The 23,644-nt window shown below is 40.1% G+C and overlaps 1 protein-coding gene across 1 annotated transcript in view; it reads left to right on the top strand.

Annotated features, from left to right (window-relative positions):
• Nucleotides 1–843: 843 nt before the first annotated feature.
• epha5 (EPH receptor A5) overlaps nt 844–23,644 on the top strand; it is a 72,723-nt gene continuing 49,922 nt past the window's right edge. Inside the window, exons 1-3 of the mRNA XM_028601013.1 lie at nt 844–1,094; nt 9,035–9,099; nt 21,960–22,680. Coding sequence (XP_028456814.1) covers nt 995–1,094; nt 9,035–9,099; nt 21,960–22,680 — 886 coding nt within the window. The 5' untranslated portion in view covers nt 844–994. The remainder of the gene's footprint in view (nt 1,095–9,034; nt 9,100–21,959; nt 22,681–23,644) is intronic.

Below are 23,644 nucleotides of genomic sequence, written 5' to 3'. Positions count from 1 at the left end.
ACAGTTTTAATTTGCTGACCTGACCTCCAGAGGTAGCCTACGGTTTCTATAAAGCCCACAACAAGCAGTTAAAAAAAACATAAAGGAAGACAAAAAAATGCTGCCTGTTAATTCATGCTTTTGATTATGCATTTTCATACTGTACCTCTCTAATTTATTAGGTACTAGTGGTACTGTATGGGCTCCATGGCCACATCACACTTCACTGCTGCCAAATAGCAAATATAATGATTATTTCATCTCTTTCTTCTATACAGGCCCTAGTATATTGCTCCCTACTGGAGAATTAGTTCTGCATTCACAGTCAAGCATCAACACTACTGGGATGGAGGTGAGGAATCTTTTTTTTTTTGAGTGACATTCCAATTATTGATTAAATATTGGGCTCCAAAGCAAACCAGTAGTTGTCGCTTTATACAGGTTCATGGTTAATTGCTTTTAAACTAATTGTTTGAATTATCTTCACATTCACAATTCCAACCCTCTAATTTATGTTGGGGGCGTGTGGAAGAGAGCAGCATTCGCAGTTTTTTTTTTTTAAATGTGTGGTCATATGGTAACACGTTTTAACAACCCCGTTCTGTTCGTCACATAGTCTCACTTATGCGTAAACGCAACGCAAGAGGCGAAGCTTAAAAGTCATCATAAAGTATTGACGTTACATTTGGAAGTAGTAACGAGTGTGAGGAGTAATCGACACTTGGAGGAGCAGTGGGGTTCACCTGTGGAGGTGTCTGTGATTGGAGAGACTTGCGCTTCACTCCGCCCCCCGGCGCGCTGCCCGCCTCCCCAAACCCAGAGCGCACACAGCTCCGCACTCGCTTCCTCTCCCCGCCGCATAACATGAGCTCCCTTCTCTCCAAGCGGACGCATAACGATACAGATGGTTTCATTACGATATCCCGCTTCATGCTGACCGAAACTGCTATTGTTTAGGAAAAATCCCCCTGCCCCCCTGTTACAGGTTGTGTTTTTGTTTTTTTTTGGATGCGCCATGCACTCTCGCTGGTGGAGTTGTGGCATTCGGCTGGTGGCATGGACGTGGGTTTGGAGTCTGGCATTGCTCGGAGCGTGGTGCATCCCCGCAAATGAAGGTAAAACACGCACAGAGACACATATGGGTTAATGACACCGCTGTTTGGTAGCCTACGCGACTTGGCTTTAATTGGCACTGACAGGTCCGAGCGGTTAAAGGTCTGTCTCTGGTGCCCCAGTCCAGACCCTCATTTAGCCTGGCTACACGGTTCCGACTTGTTTGACCATAAAGGATGTCGCCTATGAAATACATTTGAGCAGATATGTTGTTAATGACAGCTGTGCGCCCCCCCTCCAAGACTGTTTATTCTGAAACGGTAAAAGCTGAGATAAAAGAGGACCTTTGATCAGAGCATGTGTCTCTCCAGATAACCAGTCTTTGGAGGACTTGGCAGCCCAGACAGACGCACAGTGCGCTGCGAAAATCCCCGTATAGATCTGAAACCTGAGTCCTGCGCAACGTGGAAGGCGCTTATATTGTCCTGTTGAGTTGACATTGACCTTAAAGGACTTCGTGGTGTTTTAGATAAAAATAAAAAATAAACCTTCACAGTTTTAATTTACCTGTGTTTTTTTGTTTTTTTATCTCTTATAAAACTTTTGGGTTTTTGCTGCGATATTTCTCTTCATTTTAGTTTCAGTCTAGTCTGGCATTCTGCCTTTTAAAGATGCGGATTGAACCCTTTATTAGCTCTGAATCCTGTTAACATGCCAGTCAGCCAGTGAGTTCAGATATAGCTTGCAGTAATGTTACTTTTCTTGATCTCGGTCTGATATTAACAATTTCATTTGGCACCACCACATTATTTGGTGCAATTATTACTATATACTGTAAGTTCAGTGCAAACTGTAAACTAATCAATTGTCATCTCATCTGAACTATTGCACCTCCCCCCCCCTACTAAATATCAAATATGGACATTTGCAATGTGACTTAAAATAAGAAAGGGGAAAAGTGTGTGTCAGATATTGTTCCCACGCTATTGTCTGCAGACTGAGCAGCATTTTAATAGCTCGAGCTGAATGCCATTGTTTGTGGCTATTAGACAGCATTATCCGGGAAAGAAAGAACATTCATCAACCTGCTTATTCTTCACATGGCAGATTTATTTGGTCAAAGTTTAGATTCAGAAAAGTGGCTCCCAAAGTGTGACCATGGGAAACTCAGGGGTCCTGGAGCGGTTTTTGCAGGTAATCCTTTCGGCAACGTGTAGAACAGTTAAAGTTTACCTAGAATGTATGGTTACCTCTTTGTGTCAGTGTTCTTTGAATTAAATGACTGCACTACATCCTATACTGGTGCAAACTGGCATACAAGTTGCAGAAAAGAGTGACAAGTTCTCCAAAATCACCTAAAAGGAGTATTTGAAATCTATCCAATGAGGATTGTTGTCGGTACTGTAGCACCAAAACCAAAAGTCCTCAAACATCTGAAAATTAGTCAGACATTTCTTTCCTTTTCTGCCTTTATTTATCACACCAGTCCTATGTTTTGCTCTGCAACAGCACAATGTTAAAAATCGGTTTCTTGTTCTTTCTCTTTCAAATTTGACTAAAAAAAACATGAGCTTCTGCTTAACAAAACCCATCAATGAAAGTGTTAAACACCTAACCCTTGAAGGAGCTTTTGCCAGAGGCTGCCATTCAACTCAAATTTTAGATGAACTTGGCACATATTTGCATTGCAATGGATAATCATACATTTCATGCATAATTGGAGAAGAGAGTGAAGCCCATAATTAAAACAGCCGTGATTCTTGGGCTAACTCATTGTAATTGAAAAAGTAATACACAATTTTCCTGCTCACTTTAGACATCTTTAGGAATCATTGGGGACTTTGGCCACCAACCCATCTCAATGTTTGTCTTAATGTGAGCGAACAGGCTAAATGCTGCATATTGTGTCACCTTACAGCAGTCTTACCACATCCAACTGTTTTTTAAATGGAAGTTTACCTTTCATTTGCGTCTACAGCGCAGGTTGGTACCCTGAATTGAAGGGTAAACAAGTGAACAAAGAAAAGTCCTGATGCCTCCTTAATTATAGTATTATCCTTTTAGCAGTGATGCCAGTTATCCTGCAGTGGGGCTCCACCACTCATCACTGATATTGAGACACACTGCGCACACTGTACCACCTTGATTAATTCCCTCTCTCGAAGCTAATCCATTCTTATTTAAACTGATCAATTTCCTGGGACCATCTCGATACAGAGCCAGATGCCTCACATCTGTTTTAGAGAGTGTCATTGTGTTTGGTTAATAATAATAATATGTCTGACTAATGAGGGTTGTGTGAGCCTACACTTAAGGGAGTTTAAAACCCATCATTTTGCTTTTAGTTGGTAATGGCGATGATCAAATGAGGATGGTCGATTTGGGTAAATTACAGTAAATGGCTTGAAAGAAGTTCATGTCTGTGTGTGAAAGAGAAGGCAGGCCATTAAGCCCAGAGCAATCCAAGCTAACATGTAAATGCCACAGCCAAACATCATGAGGCACCGACAGGGGGGAAAAAAAGGACTAAAGCGACAAATGTGTTGAAGAAATTGCAGTTTTGTACTTTGTACGGACACCCTTTTTATTTGGGATCACTGACGTCAAGGTGGCACTTTACCCATCACCTGCTAGAGTGCTAAACGTGCGCAATAAAAAATAAAAAGCAGCATTGCCACTTTTACATCACATATTCAGTTATCATTTAAAAGAGATTTTTTTTTTCTTCTCAATACTCCCCATGCTGAAAATCCACTTGCTATTTTAAATATTTAGAGTATATCCATGAAGTGATGCCACTACAATACTTTAAATCACTTCATTTGTTCAGTGGGGATGACTTTTAATAATAAGTTCTGTAGATCATTGTCACGGCTGAGCTGTAACTTGTTAGGTAGTTTGATCCTTAGAGAGAGAGAGCGAGCAAGTGAAAGAGGTAACATATCCCTTATGATCTAGTTCAGCATCACTTATCTCTTCTTTATGGCCTAATTAGTTGTCTAATCGCCTCCTAAGGACATCTTTTATTATTCTCCGCAGAGCAGCGGAGACTAGTGTAGTGTAGTGTGTGGGTGTGTGTGTGTGTGTTGGGAGGGGTTGCAGAGTGAGTGTGTCTCAGGTAGTGAACTAGCTTCCGCCTCATGTTTTGTTCTGCTTACTCCACCTTTTCACTGCGGATGCCTATTCTTTTGTTGACATAAGGGCAGCGTTATTATGAGCATCAGTTGTTTTATTACATGGCTTATCAAAGGACTGGACACATTGTACCCAACAGCTGTCTTAAGATATGCATAATATTTATGAGATTAAACCTTTGGACGATTGATTTAGTGTCTTACATTTAGTGTTAGTGTTTGCTCATTGTTAATGTTACACTAGAAAACTACAAGGTACTCGCTGGTTTTTACCAACCAGGTTGGTCTATGATGCTGTATAACGTCCGAGGTAAGAGAGATGAAAAACAACTAATAATGTGGTGTCCAGTGTCCTCTGTAATGTGTGTACACACACACACAAACACACACACACACTGAAATTTTTCAGTTCCTATGCAAAAATAATTGACATATCCAATACCCAAAATTAAAATTGCATCAATAGTGTGCAAATCCACACCAGTTGCCATGGACTACTATCATTACTACTATCAATTTGCATATATTAACAATCAAAAATCACATGCATGGGAAAATAGTTGCGTATCAAATGTTTTGAATTTGCATATACAGAATATTTGTCATTGTTGGGCGCCTTTCTTGTGAGTGTGATAACATTTTATCCCATTAGTTGTTGAAAGGAGTGCATGAACCCAACCTCTCAACTTGTTATACCATTAGAGGAACCCAGAAGTGATGCCATGCCACTGCTGATCACTGGTGTGGGTGTAGACAAACCTTAACAGGTTATACTGCAGAAAAATCATTCTCCAGCACCTGATCTGGTTATAATGACTAGCTTGACTCCTTAATTAATTAATTCAGACTTCCAACCTTGAACTTAAATTTGAAGTGAAGATATATTGTGATTTGAAGCAAAGGGACTGAAACAGTAAATTTGCAAGCGGTTAGGCATTCTGTCTTAAAGTGAGATTTTAAAGACCAGTTAGCATTCAACAGATACCATAGCTTCTATTAGTGGTATGCTCAAATGTCTAGCACTAAATCTGCTCCCATTACAATGTAGCGTTCAGTTGGACTTTCTCTTTTATTGTTTGAGTACACCCTGTGTCAGACACAGGACAAGCCAAGCGGTATCACAGATAAGATAAAGAAAACTGAACTCCAAAACTTGAGTCGTGTTTATGACAGTACATGTCATATCCTGGCAAACTCAGACGAGTTTGGAAGATTTTGCAAGAGACACCCTAAAACGGGATACACCATATGTTCATTCATGTGATGTACTGGAAAGAAAATTCACTTCTTGTAACTGCAGAAGGGTTACGTACTTTAGACCAATTGCCATTTGGTCTTAATCAACATTATGGTGCAATCTAAGGTTATCAGCTGAACAGGCTTCATTCTGTCTTAATCAACATTATGGTGCAATCTGAACAGGCTTCATTCTGTGGTAACACACAGAGCCACAAAGAAAAGCCTGCAGCCTGAAGACACATTCAAAAACTTCTGTGACTTTGTTGTAGAAGAAGCATTTGGACACTGATAGGGAACTGTCACCAGTGCTGCACAAGAGGATATGGAAAAAAATGTTGAGGAGTGCAGTGGTCAGGCTATTGCACTTGACAGCTTTCAAGTGAAAGGCTGAGAGCACTGTTTAAGGGTAACTACCTTTTTTTTTATATATATATATATATATATATATATATATATATATATATATATATATATATATATATATATATATATATATATATATATATATATATATATATATATATATATATATATATATATATATATATATATATATATATATATGTTCCTATGTTTTTGTGTCTAAGTGACTGATGGGAACAACAATCTTTGACATTGCTCCAGTATTAGGTGAGATTGCTGCAGTCAGCCACTTGGCTATTTTGCCATGGACAGGCTAATATTCTATGTGTCTGACACCACTATGGAAAGGATTTCTAAGGAGGTTGACCTTTCTGTTAAAGAGTAAGATCCTTTTTATTAAACATAAAAACATCTGCGAAATTGCGTTTGCTAAAGCCACCAGACTCCATGTGAATAAACCGTAATTTTAGCAATGAAAAATACACTTCATTCCAAGTCAACAGAAACAAAATAAAACTTTGAAAAGCCGTTTTTTTTTTTTTGTTTTTGTTGAAATAAACACATAGTTTACTGATTTACATGTGGAAATATGTTTGCTCTATACATGCTAAAGTATTGTTTTTGTTTAAATGGAGTCTGGTGGGTTTAGCAGTGCGACCTCAGAGCTGTTTCTGGTTTAAACAGAAAGGTCTTAAAGAGGTTTTTAAAAAGGCCTATCTCTGTGGGGATCCCTTCCATAATGTTGTCAGACACTTAGAATAATAACCTGAGCCTTTTAGTGGCAAAAAAAGTGGACCAAATTGACGATGCACATTTGCCCTATAGGGTTACATTGCAGCCCGGTCTGTGGCTGCAGGTCACAGTGTTCACGCTTAATAATGGACCAGTTTCAAAGATTGTTGTTCCTAACAGTCACTTTCACACAAAAACATAGGGAATATGGTCCAGGGGCCTGTTTCACAAAACCTGGATAAGGGATTAAGCCGGGATTTCCCAGTTATCCTGGCTCAATTTAGCCTTGACTCGGTTTCACAAAAGCGGAGGCACATAAATCACCATGGAGATTTATTCTGTACAGCTAGCCTGCTCCTGACCAGGCTAACAGCCAGGTTTTTTTTAATCCTGGAGCCTTTTTCTGATCACCCAGCAGTGGTTTCACCTTATTGTTATCAGCCTGGATTAAAATACAACAGGTACATATTGCTGTTCATTTAAATACTGTTATTTGTTAAAGTTGTTACCATTATTTTTTTATAATTATTCATGTGACAGTCATTGTTACGGTTATATTGCTGTATGAAGACTGCTGCTCATATTGTTGTTAGAAGTTTGATGCATATATTATGGCAGTTGTTGAGATAATTAGAAAAGGCTGATAACATTTCAAATGTGTTTTAAATTAAGTCTGTTACTAAGGGCAATACATACAATGCTTTACATTTCTATAGTTGACCAATGCATCTTGAATTATTTTAGTTGAGAATTTTTTTTTATTATTATTCTTTAACAATAAGGATGATGTTTATTCCTCTTCCATGTGCATTGTATTTGGAATTCTTAGCACACAATTTGTGTTGTCCAGTAAACTGGGACTATAATTTGGGAGGATTGAACATTTTTAAGAACATTTTCTTATTGTACAATCCTCCCAAATTATAGTCTTAGTTCACTGGACCAATAACTATCTAGTGATGTAGGCTACTGTACATTCATGTAACAACAGGGAGAGGACACCTTAATGGTTTTTGAGCTTTTTTGCTGGGGAGAAATAACTGACGAATATACTCTGTTCCATTCATGTTTACAGTGTGCATGGAATTTATCACTTAATTATCTTTTTAGTTTCAAGATTTTAGTCCAATTTCTTCAGTGTCTTTATTTTCTATGTCCATACAGTATATTAGGGAGCAAGGCATATAATATGTAGAGAAAGAAACTCGTCCTCTATAAAAACTTTAAAAAAACGCGAGAAAAAGCGTGGCAGATAATAGCGGATTGACTGAATGATGGTCTAAAAATATACGTTTATGAAATACTGCTCTTAACTGAAACCATTCAATGAGTCACTGTCATTTGCAAAAACGAACAGTTGTACACTTTGCATTAAAAGCGAGCAGTGGAAGTTAATATGACTTAGGAAATTTATATTTTAGCCCATGAGAGAGAGAGAAAGAGGGAGGAACAGAGTGAAAGAGATATTTACGCATTATATTTTAGCGTTGTAGAAAATCAATCTTGATGGTAAATTTCATGGCAAAGAGTACTACTGTTAATTTGTGAAAATGATTAATAGCCTAATCCTTGAATGGTATGATTATGACGGTTTCAATTCAGAGCCGTGGTCCGTTAATGTATATGTTTAGGCTGCTTACGCATTCAGTCGGTCCGTGATCGTCTGCTGCGCTTTTTCTCGCTGTTTTATTGCAGCGGCTGTGTTTCTTTTCTTTTTATACAAATCATGTGTTTCACGTCATCATACTTCCACAAGAAGCTGCTGCTCACTCTGTATAAAGTATGAACAATGTGAATTCTCCATTTTGGCATCAGTAAATCTGTGATCAACCTTGCGGTCTTTTGAGGAAAGCCGAGGACGCGCATCTATCTGAATTAGTTCAGCCTGGCTCGACCTAGTCGCTCCTCCTCAGCCTGGCTTGGCCTTCGTGAAACGCACCAAGCCAGGATGCACAGATTAGACTAGGTCAAGCCTCGCTTTATCAGTAATCCTGGATTTATATATTCTGCTTTTGTGAAACAGGCCCCTGGTTGAAAAATAGGATCTCTTGGAGTATCAAGTTGGGTGGTTTTTGGTCAAGGGCGTCCAGGCCATGCCAAGTGTTATGTCAACTCTGACCGATGATGAAGTGGCATTTAAATGACTTTGTACAAAAAAAAATCATTAATTTCATACACTTCATTTAAAAACAGTTTAGCACGTTATACAAATGAAAACTACAGAGGTGCATATCTGGAGTATCTCAACTGGTCGGAATTTTTGTTTTTATAATTCTCAGTTTGTAATTAAGATTGTGTCAATTTTCAAACTCATCTATGAATCTACACACCTTCATCCTTTGTGATGCACCTGGAACAATTTGACTTGCATTAGCTGAATACCTATCATGATTGTAGTTCGTTTTATATTGGTCACATTAGTGGATGAAAAAAACTGGACCCAACCTGGTTTACATGAAGAGGAAGTCCGTTTCTCAGTTCTATCCTTTTTATGTTTTGATGTCTATACTTAAGACCTTCTGTGTCTTTAACAGTGAACCTGCTGGATTCTCGCTCTGTGGCAGGAGACCTGGGATGGGTGGCCTATCCTATGAATGGGGTGAGTATGACCATTGCTAAAATGTTTCAATTGTTGGTTAATTTTGCAGAAATAAGAATCAAATTTGAGAAATACAGTAGGCCTACATCTTTTTTTTTTTTTTTTTTTTTTTTTTTTACAGCTGTTGTGTTTTTTTACTTACTATTGAAGTGGCCAGTGTTGATAGCGTCATGGTTTCTTTATTGGTTGTCTTTTTGGAGGCTGTTGTTGAGTTTATACAGACGTGTTGTTTTTATGTTAATTTGACACAATTAATTCCCTTTATGACAAGAAAACAGACCAAAGTTTGGTAGTTCAAATTCTTTGTAGTGTTTCGGAAGATTCATTAAACTCAGTTACCCATCAGCAATGATCACAATTATGTGACCACAAAACAAACTTGTGTCCATGTAAAACGAATGATGAGCTACTGTGTCTAAGCACAGTCTAGGTTGTAAACTCACTTTCTGTGTATGACCAAAGACACCTGTCTGTGACTTTATTATTTTACGCTGAAGTAAAGGCTCTTCATTTGTTTTATCAAGGTTACAGGTCATTTCATTTCCAAGAACTCTCACTTCATTATCAGGGTCAATTGAATTCATGAATAAGATATTGAAAGTCACCATGGAATATATTATTCTCATGCCAGCAATTGAGTTTCCATTTCCAAGTATTCCCAGGGTGAAGGCTTATTAGAGAATGACTTACTAGAGTTGGGAAATAGTTATTTCGTGGTATTATAAAATGTATTCTAATGAAAAATAAATGGTGTTTAAATGTATTCTGGACTTTCAACACTACCTCGACCCATGAGACGGTAGTTGACAGCCGAATCTGTCACACCTTTCCTTGGAAAATTATAATTCCGCAAACTCGAGGGGATTGAAAGTGCTGTGCTCGGTTCAAACAGGAATTCATTTGTGCATCCATTTAATCCACAAAAAACTCTCATATAGTCACAACTCCTGTTTGCAAATATGCAGCTATACACGCCGGACCAATAGTGCTGACCATAGCGTTTTCTCAGCTCTGTGTATTCAAATCACGGCCCACTCTGTGGCTGTATGTAGATGGGAGAGATAGTGCTGACAAAAGCTGCCGTATGCGCAATCATATTAATGAAGATGTGATTATGCCGTGTGGTTTCTACAATGCAACTGCATAAGAAATTGCATTCAGGGAGGACGGAGGGAAAGGAAAGAAAAGACGTGATAAGGCGATGTAAGGATCTCCTAATGACATCCTTTCTTATTAGCTGTTGTGTTTTTATTCAGCTACAGTTTAAGATGATTAAAATTCAATTTTTTCCGGTAAACTTGTCTGACACTGAAATGACAAGCGTGTCCAACAAATAAATAATTTATTCCCTGTTTGGCATTTTAAATACCGGACGTTATCTTTGTTGGCCATTATAATTCCTATAATGTTGAGCATACAACAGAACCCAGTGTGCAGCATCCACTCCATGCACACAAGCACACACTCACACTTGGCAGCAGCAGTCTTCAGTGGCGAAATAAGATGTTGAGGAGGCATGGAAGTTCTTTTTTTCATAATTATTTTTTTTTAGGCTCATGTTCCAGATGGTTTGTTTCATCCCTTGTTTTTTCCTCCTCCTCCACCCCCTCCAGCCTCCCCCCCCCCCTCCCCCACCCTCCCCCCCACCCCACCATCCATTCCCATCATTGCCTCTCCTCTCATTCTTCACGTTTTTTTTTTTTTCTGGCTCAGCTCCAGCATCCATCCTTGTCCCTGAACATTCATTTCACTCCTTATCCCCGTTTTCTTCTTATTCTTGTCATCTGCTTGTCTTTTTCATCTCACCATCTTCTTTCTGCTGCTTTCCTCTCCCAAAGCTCCAGTGTGCTTTTAAAGTTCTTGAAACATGTGTTTAAGCAAAAAAGGAGATGGGAGTAAAATAAGCGATTTTAAAAAGTGTTTGAAATGTGATGGATGACCTTGAAATGAAAAGACCCATTTCAATGAGCAGCATGACACTGACATAGTAGCTTGAACTTGACGATTGTAGATTGTAAAACACAAATTATTTAGTTTAAGAGCTTAAGTTGTCACTGAAAAACCCTTCTCTCCTCATCTATGACAAGCTCCTGGAACGTTTGTGTTCAGAGTCCTTCTCTTCTTCTTACACAGCCTTCTTTATACACAAGCACAATACAGTATATACTGAAATTATAAAGGCCTTAAGAAGCGCTCTCTTTAAATCCAAGCAGTCTGTCTTGAAGTCATAGCTAGAAGGAGACCAAAGAAAATGTATCCAAGTCCTCATGGGCAGCGGGGAAGATAATTTGTTTTCTTTTTTTTAATTGGAGAAAGAGACAAAAGAGGAGAGAGATTGTGGCATTTAAAAAGCGGAATTAGTTTTATTTTGTCTATTCCATTGTTGTCTTAATTGTCATAGAATTGTGGACATTATTTACATACAGTAGGGGTGTAATGATTCGTTTTAACAACAATTCGATTTGTATCACGATTCGTGGTTGTCGATACGATTCAAGGACGATATTGGTTAATTTAGAACGATACGATCCGAAACGATTCAGTGACTTGAAATCGATTCAGTAACCTTTTTAGCCAAAAATTCAACCAGTGTGACTGAAATAAATACCTGGATACTGGACAGTGCAGGTGAAGTTTCCTAGATTCCTGTTTCTTGTAATGGAATCAGGTATCAATTAATTATGAATATAAATAAACAAGTAAACAACAATGAATGGCAAATGCATTCACATTTTATTTGAATAAAGTGCAAACAACACTTTAGGTTGAATTAACAGGAAGTTAAAATTGTTTGATCTCATTTTCAATATTCAATACATTTTCAATAAACGTACAGTAAGTGCAACCAACATTTCAACAGTAGGTTTACCTGCTACTTCAGCTTTTGTTTTTCAACATAAAAATATTACAATATTAATATCAAAAATAAAGTGCAACCAACATCTCTTCAGGTGGAATTAAGAGTAGATTTACCTACTACTTCTGCTTTTCAACATGAAAATATTACAATATTAATATCAAAAATAAAGTGCAACCAACATTTCTTCAGGTTGAATGAGCAGTGGATGAACCTGCTACTACTCTCATTTTAATAAACAAACAATATTCAGCAAAAAATCAAGTGTAACCTACTAGGCTACTCTTCAATGACTACAGATTTTTTTTCAAAAATATCAACATGATCTGGCCGCAGAACACTTCTCTGTGCGTTCACTATGTTGCCAGCAGTACTAAAAACTCGTTCTGCTGGCACACTGGTGCCTGGAGTGCACAGGTACCATTTAGCAAGGGTGGAAAGTACAGGTAGCTCTTTCTCCTGAGATCTCCACCACTTCGTGGCATTTTCAGTCAAAGGCAACGCATCTTTTGCTCGGTACCTTAACACCTCTGCTCTGGCTGTCTCGCTTGTGGATTTTCTTTCTCTTTGGATGAAGGAATCGCCAAAGAGCGCATCTAAGGCTTTCTTCTCACAAGGAGGTGACTCATTTGGAGCTACAACATAAGAAATATATTTCAAAATATAGTCATGTTTCTCATTAATACAAAACAACAACAATCTTTTATTGGTATCACATGAAACACAACCTGTGGTCTCTTCATTGAATCCTGACAGCTTTGTGCTTGAGCTTCCCTCATCTTCCTCCTGATTCCCCATTGCTTGCATCTATTGATGTAAGAATGTGTGAACTGTTCAAATTTCTGCTCTGTAATACTGCACACATAAATTTAGAGGAAGATAAAGAACAGATGAGATTTGAGAGAGGACAAATGAAAGGGGAGAAGAGAAAAGAGCAGAGGAAAGAGGAGAGAAGAGTTACCTGGTGGGACACTTCTGCCTCAAAAACCAGATTTGTGTAGACCTGTTCTCTGTCTTCTTTTTCCAGGTAGGGCAGTTCTTTAAATCGCGGGTCCAACGCTGATGCTGTTTAAAGAACAAGAATATTGCATTCATTGCATTATTAAATTAAGTTGACCTGAAATTGCAAGTGATGACCACCTCCTCATACACAAAATAATCAGAAGATTAAACTTTAGTATGTTTAAAAGAAATGTGGCACAGTGATGATGTAAAGCCACCATGAACTAAGAATTGTATTGCAGATATCTTGTTTACTTTTCCATATGAAAAAAACAACTCAAATTCAAACTTGAAAACGCAAAGGTGTGGCATTTTACAAATTAATACAGTCTAATAACCTAAAATATTAACCAAGTTGATTTTAATTAAGACTCCAAAATAATTACCTATGTTGAGAGCATCTTGGGTGCCTCTGTAGCGTGTGGAGAGGTCACTGGCCATCACCCTCTTAATCTCTGCAACCAGGGTTGAGTCGTCTTCGCATGGCTGTAGGTGTTTCAGCAGTTTTGCTTGAAGAGGAGCAATTACAGAGAGAGTTGGCTGGTCTTCTTCACACATCACAGTGGTTGCCATTTTGACAGGACCCATCAACTGAACAATGTCATCCATGTTGGCAATATCCCTCTCACTCAGCGTGCCTACATCTGTGACCCCCTTTCGTAGATCCTTGGACATCAGAATTGCCATTATAGCTGGCTGTTGTTCCAAAAAACGTTCAAGCATTTTGAATGAACTGTTCCATCTGGTGATTATTTCTTAGATCAGTTTATGTTTTGGTAAATCCATCAGAGTTTGTAGGGCGTGACATGCAATCGGGCTGCGGTGAAAATATCCAACAATTTTTCGCACTTTCCACAACAACCTGGAAGCACGGTCCACCCCCAAACCCTTCTGCGATGCAATGTTGAGTGTATGTGCGAAGTAGGTAATGTGTGGACTGAACTGGGCTTCTGCACCGGCCACAATCATATTCCTGGCGTTATCTGTGACGATGGCAGGATTCTTGTCGGAGATTTTCCACTCCATGCAGGCTTCACGCAGTAACGCGCCAATATTTTTACCAGTATGGGCTTCATTTAAAACTCTGGTTTGCAGAACAAAGGTCTTCATTTTCCACTCCGGATCAATGTGATGAGAGGTAATTGTCACATACCCTTGATTTGAGCATGACGTCCAGCCATCTGTCGTTATCGCTACTCGTTCAGCTTGAGAAAGCGACAGCTTCACATCATTCTTAGTACTTTCGTACAATGCAGGAATAACCTTTTCTGAGAAGTGTGGTCGGCTTGGTATTGTGTACCTTGGCTCCAATGTTTGAATCATTTCACGGAATCCCGGATTTTCAACCACACTGTAGGGTCGCATGTCTTTGCAGATAAACTTGGCAATTGTTGCCGTGATGTTTTTCGCCCGAGCTGAGTTTTGGCCTAGTCTCTGACTAAACATGCAGGCGAGACCTGAGGCTTCTGCAGAGTTGACCTTACCTTTCGCTGCTGTAGCAGCGGGAACGCTGCAAGAGGTGCCTGGACGCAAAATTACGAATCCCACTATGGCCACGCCAAGACCCGCCCTACGAAGCAGCTGGATTGGTTGGGGTTAGGCATTTCACCTCAAGTGGTTAAGGTTAGGGTTAGGGGATTGGTCAGGGGATAGGACCTGTACATATAAGCATGGACGCCTGGCCAATAGTAGTGTGTGAACGCTATTGAAGGGCGGGTCTTGGCGTGGCCATAGTGGGATTCGTAATATCGCTGCCTGGACGGTCGGTGTTGTGTGAAATCCCATGGCACCTTAGTAGGTGGTTGGAGAGATTTGTCGTGTTGCCGTTGTACTTTACTTGACCTTTACATATCCTAAAAACAGCGAGCGACTTATTTAGAACATCTCCGCCTTTGCAAAAGCCAAAGTGTTTCCACACACTGGACCGCAATGGTGGCTTGATAATTTCTCGCTCGTCGGCTTCTCCTCTGCCATCCGCCATGCTATGTTTTGTTGTCTTTGCGCCTTTGCGCTGCTGCTGGCACGGGGCGATGACGTCACGGATAGGCAGACTGAATTGAGTAATGTTTAAAGCCTTTATCATTAAAAGTGCTAAGAAAAAACATCCATATAAAGTCTGACGTGCTTAAATCCAATGGGTTATTTCCTAGTATCGATACAATCGATTTATTACATTTTAAAACGATGTTAGATTGATATATGTTGTCCAAAAGGCCAACTCGCCGAGCACAGATCAATGTAGTTGGATCATAGGAATATAAGTCGATACATCGATGTAGTAGATGGATCGTTACACCCCTAACATACAGTTATTTCGCTGGTACAGAGAAGAAAATAGTATTATTGGAAAGAAAACAACCACCAAAGTTCAAGGACGTTACTTGAGGCTGAGCTATAGTTCGAAGAGACTGAGTTGGTATTTTAGAATGTCATAATTGGAATTTCAGGCGGTTAATTAATAGTTTGCATCCTTTGCAATAACAATAATGTAGTGTTGTTCACTTGCCCATTTGGAACTGTTTGGCTGTCAACCCTTTGTCACCTAAAGCATCCATTACTTCCTGTTCCCATTGCATTGGAGGAGTGCTTAAATAGGGTTGCCGATCATATGCAATCAGGTGGATGCTGCTGCTTCAAGCATCTTGAAGGAACAAGAATATAACATGTCGGGAAGGAAGATGCCATCAAAGGGATAGAGCCCACAATATAGATCATTTTACTGTCCATCTGTCTCAATTACCTCCCATTTTGCTCCGTCTTTATCCGAACATTAGTAGGCAATGTCCACTGGGCCTGTAAAAACCCTGACACACCAAGTCCACCTCAAAGAACCTAGCACTGACAGTAGGTTGACTTATGAAACGCGTTGTGTCGCCTGACGTCGCCTCAATTCTTCTGTTAAAAGATTCATCAAAAGAAAACACAGACTGAAGCCGATGGCTAGCTGACACACACCACACGCTGAGCCTTCATGACGGTAGAAAACCCTTCAAACGTTGCACAAAGAGAAACGAGCCAAAACTAGCCCACCATTTCCCCATCACTGTGAATCTGTAAAAATGGGGCTTGATACAGAATTCAGACTGAGAATCTGTCTGACTAAAAGTTGCAAGAGAGGGTTGAGTTTGGTTTAGCTTTGCCTGCTTGTGCTTTTCAATAGTGCTGAAGGATATGAGGAGAATATTTAATTGCGAATCTATCAAATGTCATAAACTAGTGAAAAACGTTCATCTTAGCAAGTGGAGGGCGGTGATGGAGAAGGGGAGGGGGTGGGGCGGGGGCGGTCGAACAGTGTTTCTAGGTTAGACTTAAGATTGGATAATTAAAGGAAGAATAGAGGACACAGAGGGAAAATGATGATAGACACGGATGACATGAAAAGGCAGAGGAATGTGACACAAGAATAGGGATGTTGGAGTGAATTAGATGGAGGCGTGTGTGTGTGTGTGGGGGGTATTGTATGGATAAAGAGTGAGAGGGACAGTTCTATCAAAGTGCCATGACGGTCAGCAGTAATGGCCGGTAATAATAAGTTGGAGACAGCTTTATTGACTTAGAGCCTGGAGGGCACTCGGCACAGCCACAGGGGGTCTGCTGACGGATGTGACACACGCGCACACCCACACATATTATAGTCTACTAAACAAATACACACACACACTAATGAGGAGCTGGAAGGATGCCTATAGGGACAGTTCAGTGCAGGGAGCGAAGTGGAGAGGCGATGCAGAGGTGAAAGAGGCTAGGGCTGCGTGAGAAGGTCTGAATTGGACTGAAATTAAGAACCTCTACATTATTAGGACCATTTACCACCATTGGGACCAAAAACAATAAATTTGCTCAAATCAAACCAAACAGAGCTTACTGCTAGTGGTATCTAGCCATGCAGCCCGTTTTGGTCTTTGGTGTCAAGGTTCTTAGAAATGTACCTTTTTTTAAACTGATTGTATTGAAAACAATGCCATTAAGAGAAGGAAATGATAATTTAACAGCTTTGTGTATCTTTGAAACGTGACGTGAGAACCAATGTAAAATACAGATGTATTTCAGTTCTGGGAGTTAAATTATGGAATGGACCTAGGGATGAGTTCAAATTTTGTACCTATCTGCAGAGTTTTCTTTAAATGTAAAATAATTAAACATTACAATGTAAAATAATTAACTAACTAATTTAGTATGGTCTTCTTTTTTTTCTTTCTTTTGTATTGCTGATATTTTGGGTTAAGTTATGGATTGTACAGGATAGGCAAAAAAAGCCTTGAGCTTCAGCCTATTCCTTTGTTTAGTTGTTAATCGTGTGAGTTATGGTGTGTGAAATGGATTCATTCATTCAACTTCTGCTGCCACCCTAAAATAATATAAGCACATGGAATGTAGTTCATGTTGCTCAAAGCTTTGAAAAAATACATCAGAATTGATCCTATTTAAAAAAAAAAAAAAAAAAAAAGATAATGTCCTGCTTACTGATGAGAATTCACATTATTTGCTGTCAACCATTTTTTATAGGAACGGCTTACAGTTATCTGTGCATTATTCTGAGTAAATGGGATATTGTTTTAAGGAAAGAGACTTCAGTGGGTAAATCCAAAAGTATCTTTATGACTAAACACCACTAGGAGTAAGTGGACTTTTTTTTTTTTTTTTGGAACTTTTTCACATTTTCAAAACAAATGGATGGTGAATTGCTTATAATCATTGAGACGCAAAGCAGACCTAGATCTACTGTAAAATGAACCTACAAGCAGTCATGGGGTTTTAAAAGGATACACTATTAGTGCATGCATTTGTTTTTACAGTGCCTCATATTAGCATGGGTGGTCCTGACCCCGCTGTGTTAGTATGTTGCCCTCTGCAACGAGCTTTGTGTTTGACCTCGGAGGCCCCTGCCCACCTAATACCCTGTACAATGGTTTTAAAGATCCCATGGAATAAACACTTGAACTTCTAGTAAAGCAGCTCATGCCTGGAAAACCATGCTCAAAGTCATCACAATCCATTCCTTCTGCCGGTGCCTACTGTACCAAATCAGTCTTTTTCTGCATGAATACTAGCCCTTTGTTTTATACTTAAGATGTATCATTTCTAGCATTGCTTTACCAGAACATGCATCACTAAAGTTAAGATATCATTTCATGACAACTTCTGACAAAACTAAGCTGTATCCTAGTTTATTCTAACCAAACTAGTTGATGGAATCTCACCTAAGTCACATTTCATTCAACATTTCAAAAGTTCAATTAAAATGCCGTTGAAAATTGAATGAAAGCACGTCTAGTGATCTTTATGCGTGCGTGTGTGCGTGCATTCGTGCATGTGTTTGTTAAGCTGTGTAAAACTCAGCAGGCTGGTGGATCAGTGTGATCTAACCAGTAAGAGGCTTAATGTCTGCACTGGGAGTGACTGGGCTGGAGTCTGGGAGAGATAGTCACTCAGTCACACACAAGCACATGCAGATCTGTGCATCTGCAGTGTACTTGTGAGGGCCCTCATTAACATAATGCACTTATTGTAACCTTAACCTAAACTATGTCTAGCCTTTACTCTTAACAGCAGGGTTGGTAACTATTTCCAATATACAGTTTTTTTATACATTGCTTGAAATGGTCTTTACACCCCTACAGCAATACATAACTAATGGGCTCTGAAAAAGGAGCGAAAAAAGATCCGCCATCTGTAGCTTCTGTAATCCTGTAAAAACGCCCACCAATCACTGCCTCGTGGTCCGCCTAGAAAGAACCAATGAAATGCCTCCTTGCCCTGTGCGCCTACTCTACCCTTCCCGTGTACTAGCCGGAGCTCAATGAGCATCGTCGCCGCATTGCTAACAGTAGTCATGTTCGTTTTAAACATTTGGTATGATACTATTACTGATGAATGAGACACGAAGTAAAGTTGCGGTCCTTTCTCCACTCTGCTCTGAAACAGCAGCGCAGCAACGCAAGCCGCAGCGGTGCTTGAACACTTCTGTGTGTGGGTCGGAGCCATGCTACTTTGAAATCTTGCTAGCTTTTCGACAATACCAACCCTGCCTTTTAAACGAAGTGTCAACCCTCAAACAGCCCATGGCAGAATTCCGATTGGTTGAAATGTATGTACTTTCAGAAATGGCCTCACTCTCACGGCCTAAAACTCAAACTGGTCCTCTCAAAGATGGAAGCTCAAGAGCACAAACGCACACTATAAGCATATCAACACGAAGGCATGTGCATTTCACATAATGTCTAGTAACTTTGACAATGCCTTAATTTATTCACAAATGTTTCAGAAACTGAATGACGATACTCCGAAACAAAAGAGGCAGACTAAAGCAGGGAGGAATGGAAAAAAGAGACAGATGGAGAACATGACAAAGAGAAGCGAGAGAGAAGACAAAGACAGGAGGTTGTACACAACGGCTACAGCGAGGATTGATTAATATGGGCTATTAAGCTATAACACCGGATCATAGTCTGGTCCCTCTGGCCATATTACAGTGACATGATGAAGCGCCTGTATTAGCCATGGGAGAGTGCTAGTGATGCAGATAATAGCCACGTCCCAGGAGACCTGCAGAGGGAATTAATGCTGCTGTCTGACACACAGGCATGGATGCAGACGCTCACAATGAAGCAAATGAGACGGAATCATTTACATACATGCACACACACAGACAGGCAGGAATGGATGCATACAGACACACTTACATACAGAGGTATAGCAATAGAGAACGCACAGATGATAACAATGATAATGAGTTTTGGCACTAATACCATTACTATACTTTTTTTAAAACCATACATTGAGAAGGAATCTAAGCTCGTTTTCGACAAAAACCTTTTTACACAAGGAGCCAAAGTTCGCATGTCAAATGCTGTTTAAACAACTGTAAGAACTTTGTCCAAATAGCTGAAATTGCCCAAATAAATGTTTTAAAATATTATACTATTTTGTACTCCGCAACATTTATCTGACAGTTCCTTTTCAGATTAATATTTAACATAACCAAAATGTATAAGAAAGTAGAGTTAAAGATCAAACCATTTTGACTTGTGACCCCTTACAAAAAAGCAGTGTGTAGTTGGGGCCCCTTATCACGTTTCATATGTCTCGGATGTATTAGTAGTTCCACCAAAAAGACCTTTCCCCTTTTCAATTTCTCAAACCTTTTCATTTAAATAAATGCTCAAGGCTCAGAGAGTTACACGTGTGCAATATATCGCAACACTCGCAAAAAACGTCCAAATATAGATAAAACTTCTGTATCAGAACTTTCTTCTGATTTTCTTCTTTGCTACATCATTAAAGGTGCTGTAGGTAGGATTGTGCAAATCCAGTACTAAAGCCCAAAACAGTCTCCTAAGCCCCTCCTCTCACAAGGGAGAATGAATGTGTGTGCATGAGCAGTGATTGACACACAGTTAGACCCCCCCACACACACACACACACTTATAACAATGTAGTTATAAGTAGGGTGCGATTTTCCGGGGGGGAATGCGTTGGATTTCCCCCTTTCTGGTCTACATATCCATGCCTCTGCTGAATTATTTTGATCTCCTGTGGGGACAAAATCTATCTCCCTCTCAAAGTGATCAATGCTACTTTACCAATAGACCATATATTATATATCTAAAATAGAAGTATTTTAAACTAAGTAGAGCGCTGTAACGTGAATAGTCTATAGTGCGATAGAACGATAAAATCCGAGCAGCAATTGCTGGTTGTATTTAGCCGCTACAGAGCTCCGGGATGCCGCCAATAGGTGACTGTAAGCCGGCTGCAGGCACCGGCAGATGACCGTTCTTTCAGGAGCCATCAGGTAGTAGAGTTCATCCAGAAAAAGTAAGCGTCATGCAGCGATGACAGTTAAGGTTTAGGCACCAAAACGACTAGTTAAGTTTAGGAAAAAGATCGGGGTTTTGGATTCAGACACTCCCGAGGAAAGAACGAGAGTTTCCTTGGTGAAATTATTTCGTTTTCGCCGCAAAGTGAACTCCGCTCTACGTCTTGAAAGCACTGTGTTTTCCATTGAATATTGAAGTGCATATTTAAGTGTTTGGCATTCCTGGCCAAGTGGCATTATACCCATGGTATTGCAAGGGGGATTTAATGCTGTCTTGTTTTGTTGTGCATGATCCAAAAACAGATAGCATCCTGGTTATAGGTACCTCCACCTTGACCAGCTACTGTATAACACTGTAATGGCGCGTTGCCATTCTGACAGACGGACCACTGAACCCTACCTCCCCCCCGCACAACGACAATACACCAAGTATCTCTACATTATAAAATAGTAAAGTGCAGTATCATTAGCACCAGTGGGCTATCAATAGTAAGGTGCAACATTATCCGTGACATTTTAATATTATACCAAAGTGCAGTATTATCACACAGAAAGGAACAAGTTATTTTCCCTAACTTATTCAGTAGTGTAATGCTGGTAGGAATAAATGATTTGCGAGCCCAGTTGGTTTGTAAGGACGGCACCCTATATCTTCTGCCTGACGGCAGCACCTCATACGCCTGGAATAGGGGATGTAGCCCGTCACCGCAAATTGCTTGTCCTTTCCTCACTACCCTGGATTCGCAGATCGTGGTCAGAGAATGTAGCTGATGTCCAGCAATCTTGCTGGCCATGTAATTTACTTTTGTTTGTCACTGACAAAGACAAATACCAGGCAATGGAGCAGAAAGTTAAAATACTCTTAACAAAAGAGCGATAGAAAAGGACCATCATGTTTCTTTCTACTTTGAACTGTCTCAGCTTCCGCATGAAACACTGCAGACTTTTTTTTTTTTTTTTTTTTTTTATAGATGACATCAGTGTTGGAATTCCATGATAGCTTAGCATCTATTATTGTTCCTAAGAGTTTATACTTAAACCACTGTCGGTCAGAGCCAAAAAAGTAATAAGGTTTGATCCCCAGCTCTACTTTGTCATCAAAGGGAAGTGATTGTGATAGTTTTATCATTCCCCTCTTTTGTGCTCCCCTCTTGATTAATCTCCCTCTTTTCTCGGCCTCAGTGGGAGGAGATCGGGGAAGTAGACGAGGACTACGCTCCCATCCACACCTACCAAGTTTGCCGGGTGATGGAGCAGAACCAGAACAACTGGCTCCACACCAATTGGATCCTGACTGAGGGTGCCCAGCGGGTCTTCATTGAGCTCAAGTTTACCTTGAGAGACTGCAACAGCCTGCCCGGTGGGGTCGGGACCTGCAAGGAGACGTTTAACATGTATTACTACGAAACGGACGGGGCCGAGGAGGAAATGGAGGACGGAGAGATGAGAGATGGAACGGGGATGACTGAGGAAGAGGACAGGGCATTGAAGGAGAGCAGATACATCAAAATTGACACCATAGCAGCTGATGAGAGCTTCACCGAGCTGGACCTGGGGGACCGCGTGATGAAGCTCAACACCGAAGTCCGTGATCTAGGTCCCTTGACCCATAAGGGTGTCTACCTGGCATTTCAGGATTTGGGAGCGTGTATTGCTTTAGTCTCGGTGCGTGTTTTCTACAAACGCTGCCCGTTTCTGGTGAAGAGCTTGGCCGAGTTCCCCGACACCATCCCGGGCTCAGAGGCCTCGCAGCTGGTGGAGGTAGTCGGCCACTGCGTCAATAACTCCCTGCCTTTATATGAGCCTCCCAGGATGCATTGCAGCACAGAGGGAGAATGGCTGGTGCCGATCGGGAAGTGTGTGTGCCAGCCGGGATTTGAGGAAATCAACGGGTCCTGTCAAGGTAAGAGGGAGAAGTTTGTGTGCGGAGTCATGCTAAAACGGTTAGTTGATTAATTAATGAATCCATTGATAATATGTCGGCAATTATTTTGATAATCAGTTAATCATTTATCAAAACTTCTTAAATGTGAGAATTTGCTACTTTTTTTAAATCATCATCCAAGGTTTACATGTTCAGTCTTTTTTTAAGGTTTGTGGGTGCACATGCATGTGTGTTAGCTTTGGGTTGCAATCTTCGTTCTATCTGTTTATTTTTATATACATGCACTTGTTTGTTTTTAGTATTGTGTGCTTGAGTGAGATCTGTTTTTATTCTTTCACTAAGAGTGTTTCTTGCTGTTTGGTTTTCTCCCCAGCTTAGTGTACAGTATTCCCCCGAGCTCTGCAGCACTTTGCTGCTCTCATACAGCCTCGGTTCTGCTCTGGCTCGAGCCCAAATATCACAGCGTTAGGAAGCTGTGTGGTACAGAACGTTGATATGTGTGATTATTTGGTAGCTATCAAGTGTTTCATCTCTTCACACAACACCCTACCAATCAGTTGTCGGGCTCCAGCGATGAACTAAAAGATTGGTCTCAAATTCTCCACTACAAATGGCACACTCTTAAACAGTACATGCAGAGGTTTACTTTATCTTTTGCTTTTGCAATTTGAACGTGTGTGAGTGAGTGTGTACATGCACCGTAATAAATCTGAATTCTATAAACCTACTCCATAGCACAAAACAATTCCTTGTCCTCTTTAGTTTCAGCGGTACCAAAAAAAAAAAATGCTGGTCCAACTAGCCATGGCTTCAGTGTTAATACACATATACATTATTCCTGTGCCACAGAGCCTTCATGATTGCATACATTGGACTAGGACTGTGCGATGTGGAGGAAATCAGATATCACGATATTATTGACCAAATACCTCAATGTCGATATTGCGACAATATTGTAGGGTTGGCAATTGGTGCTTTAACA

This window comes from Perca flavescens, chromosome 16 (genome assembly GCF_004354835.1).
Source record: "Perca flavescens isolate YP-PL-M2 chromosome 16, PFLA_1.0, whole genome shotgun sequence".
Taxonomy (NCBI): Eukaryota; Metazoa; Chordata; class Actinopteri; order Perciformes; family Percidae; genus Perca; species Perca flavescens.
The sequence above is the reverse complement of the archived record's forward strand: the minus strand, read 5'-3'. Positions and strand labels throughout refer to the sequence as shown.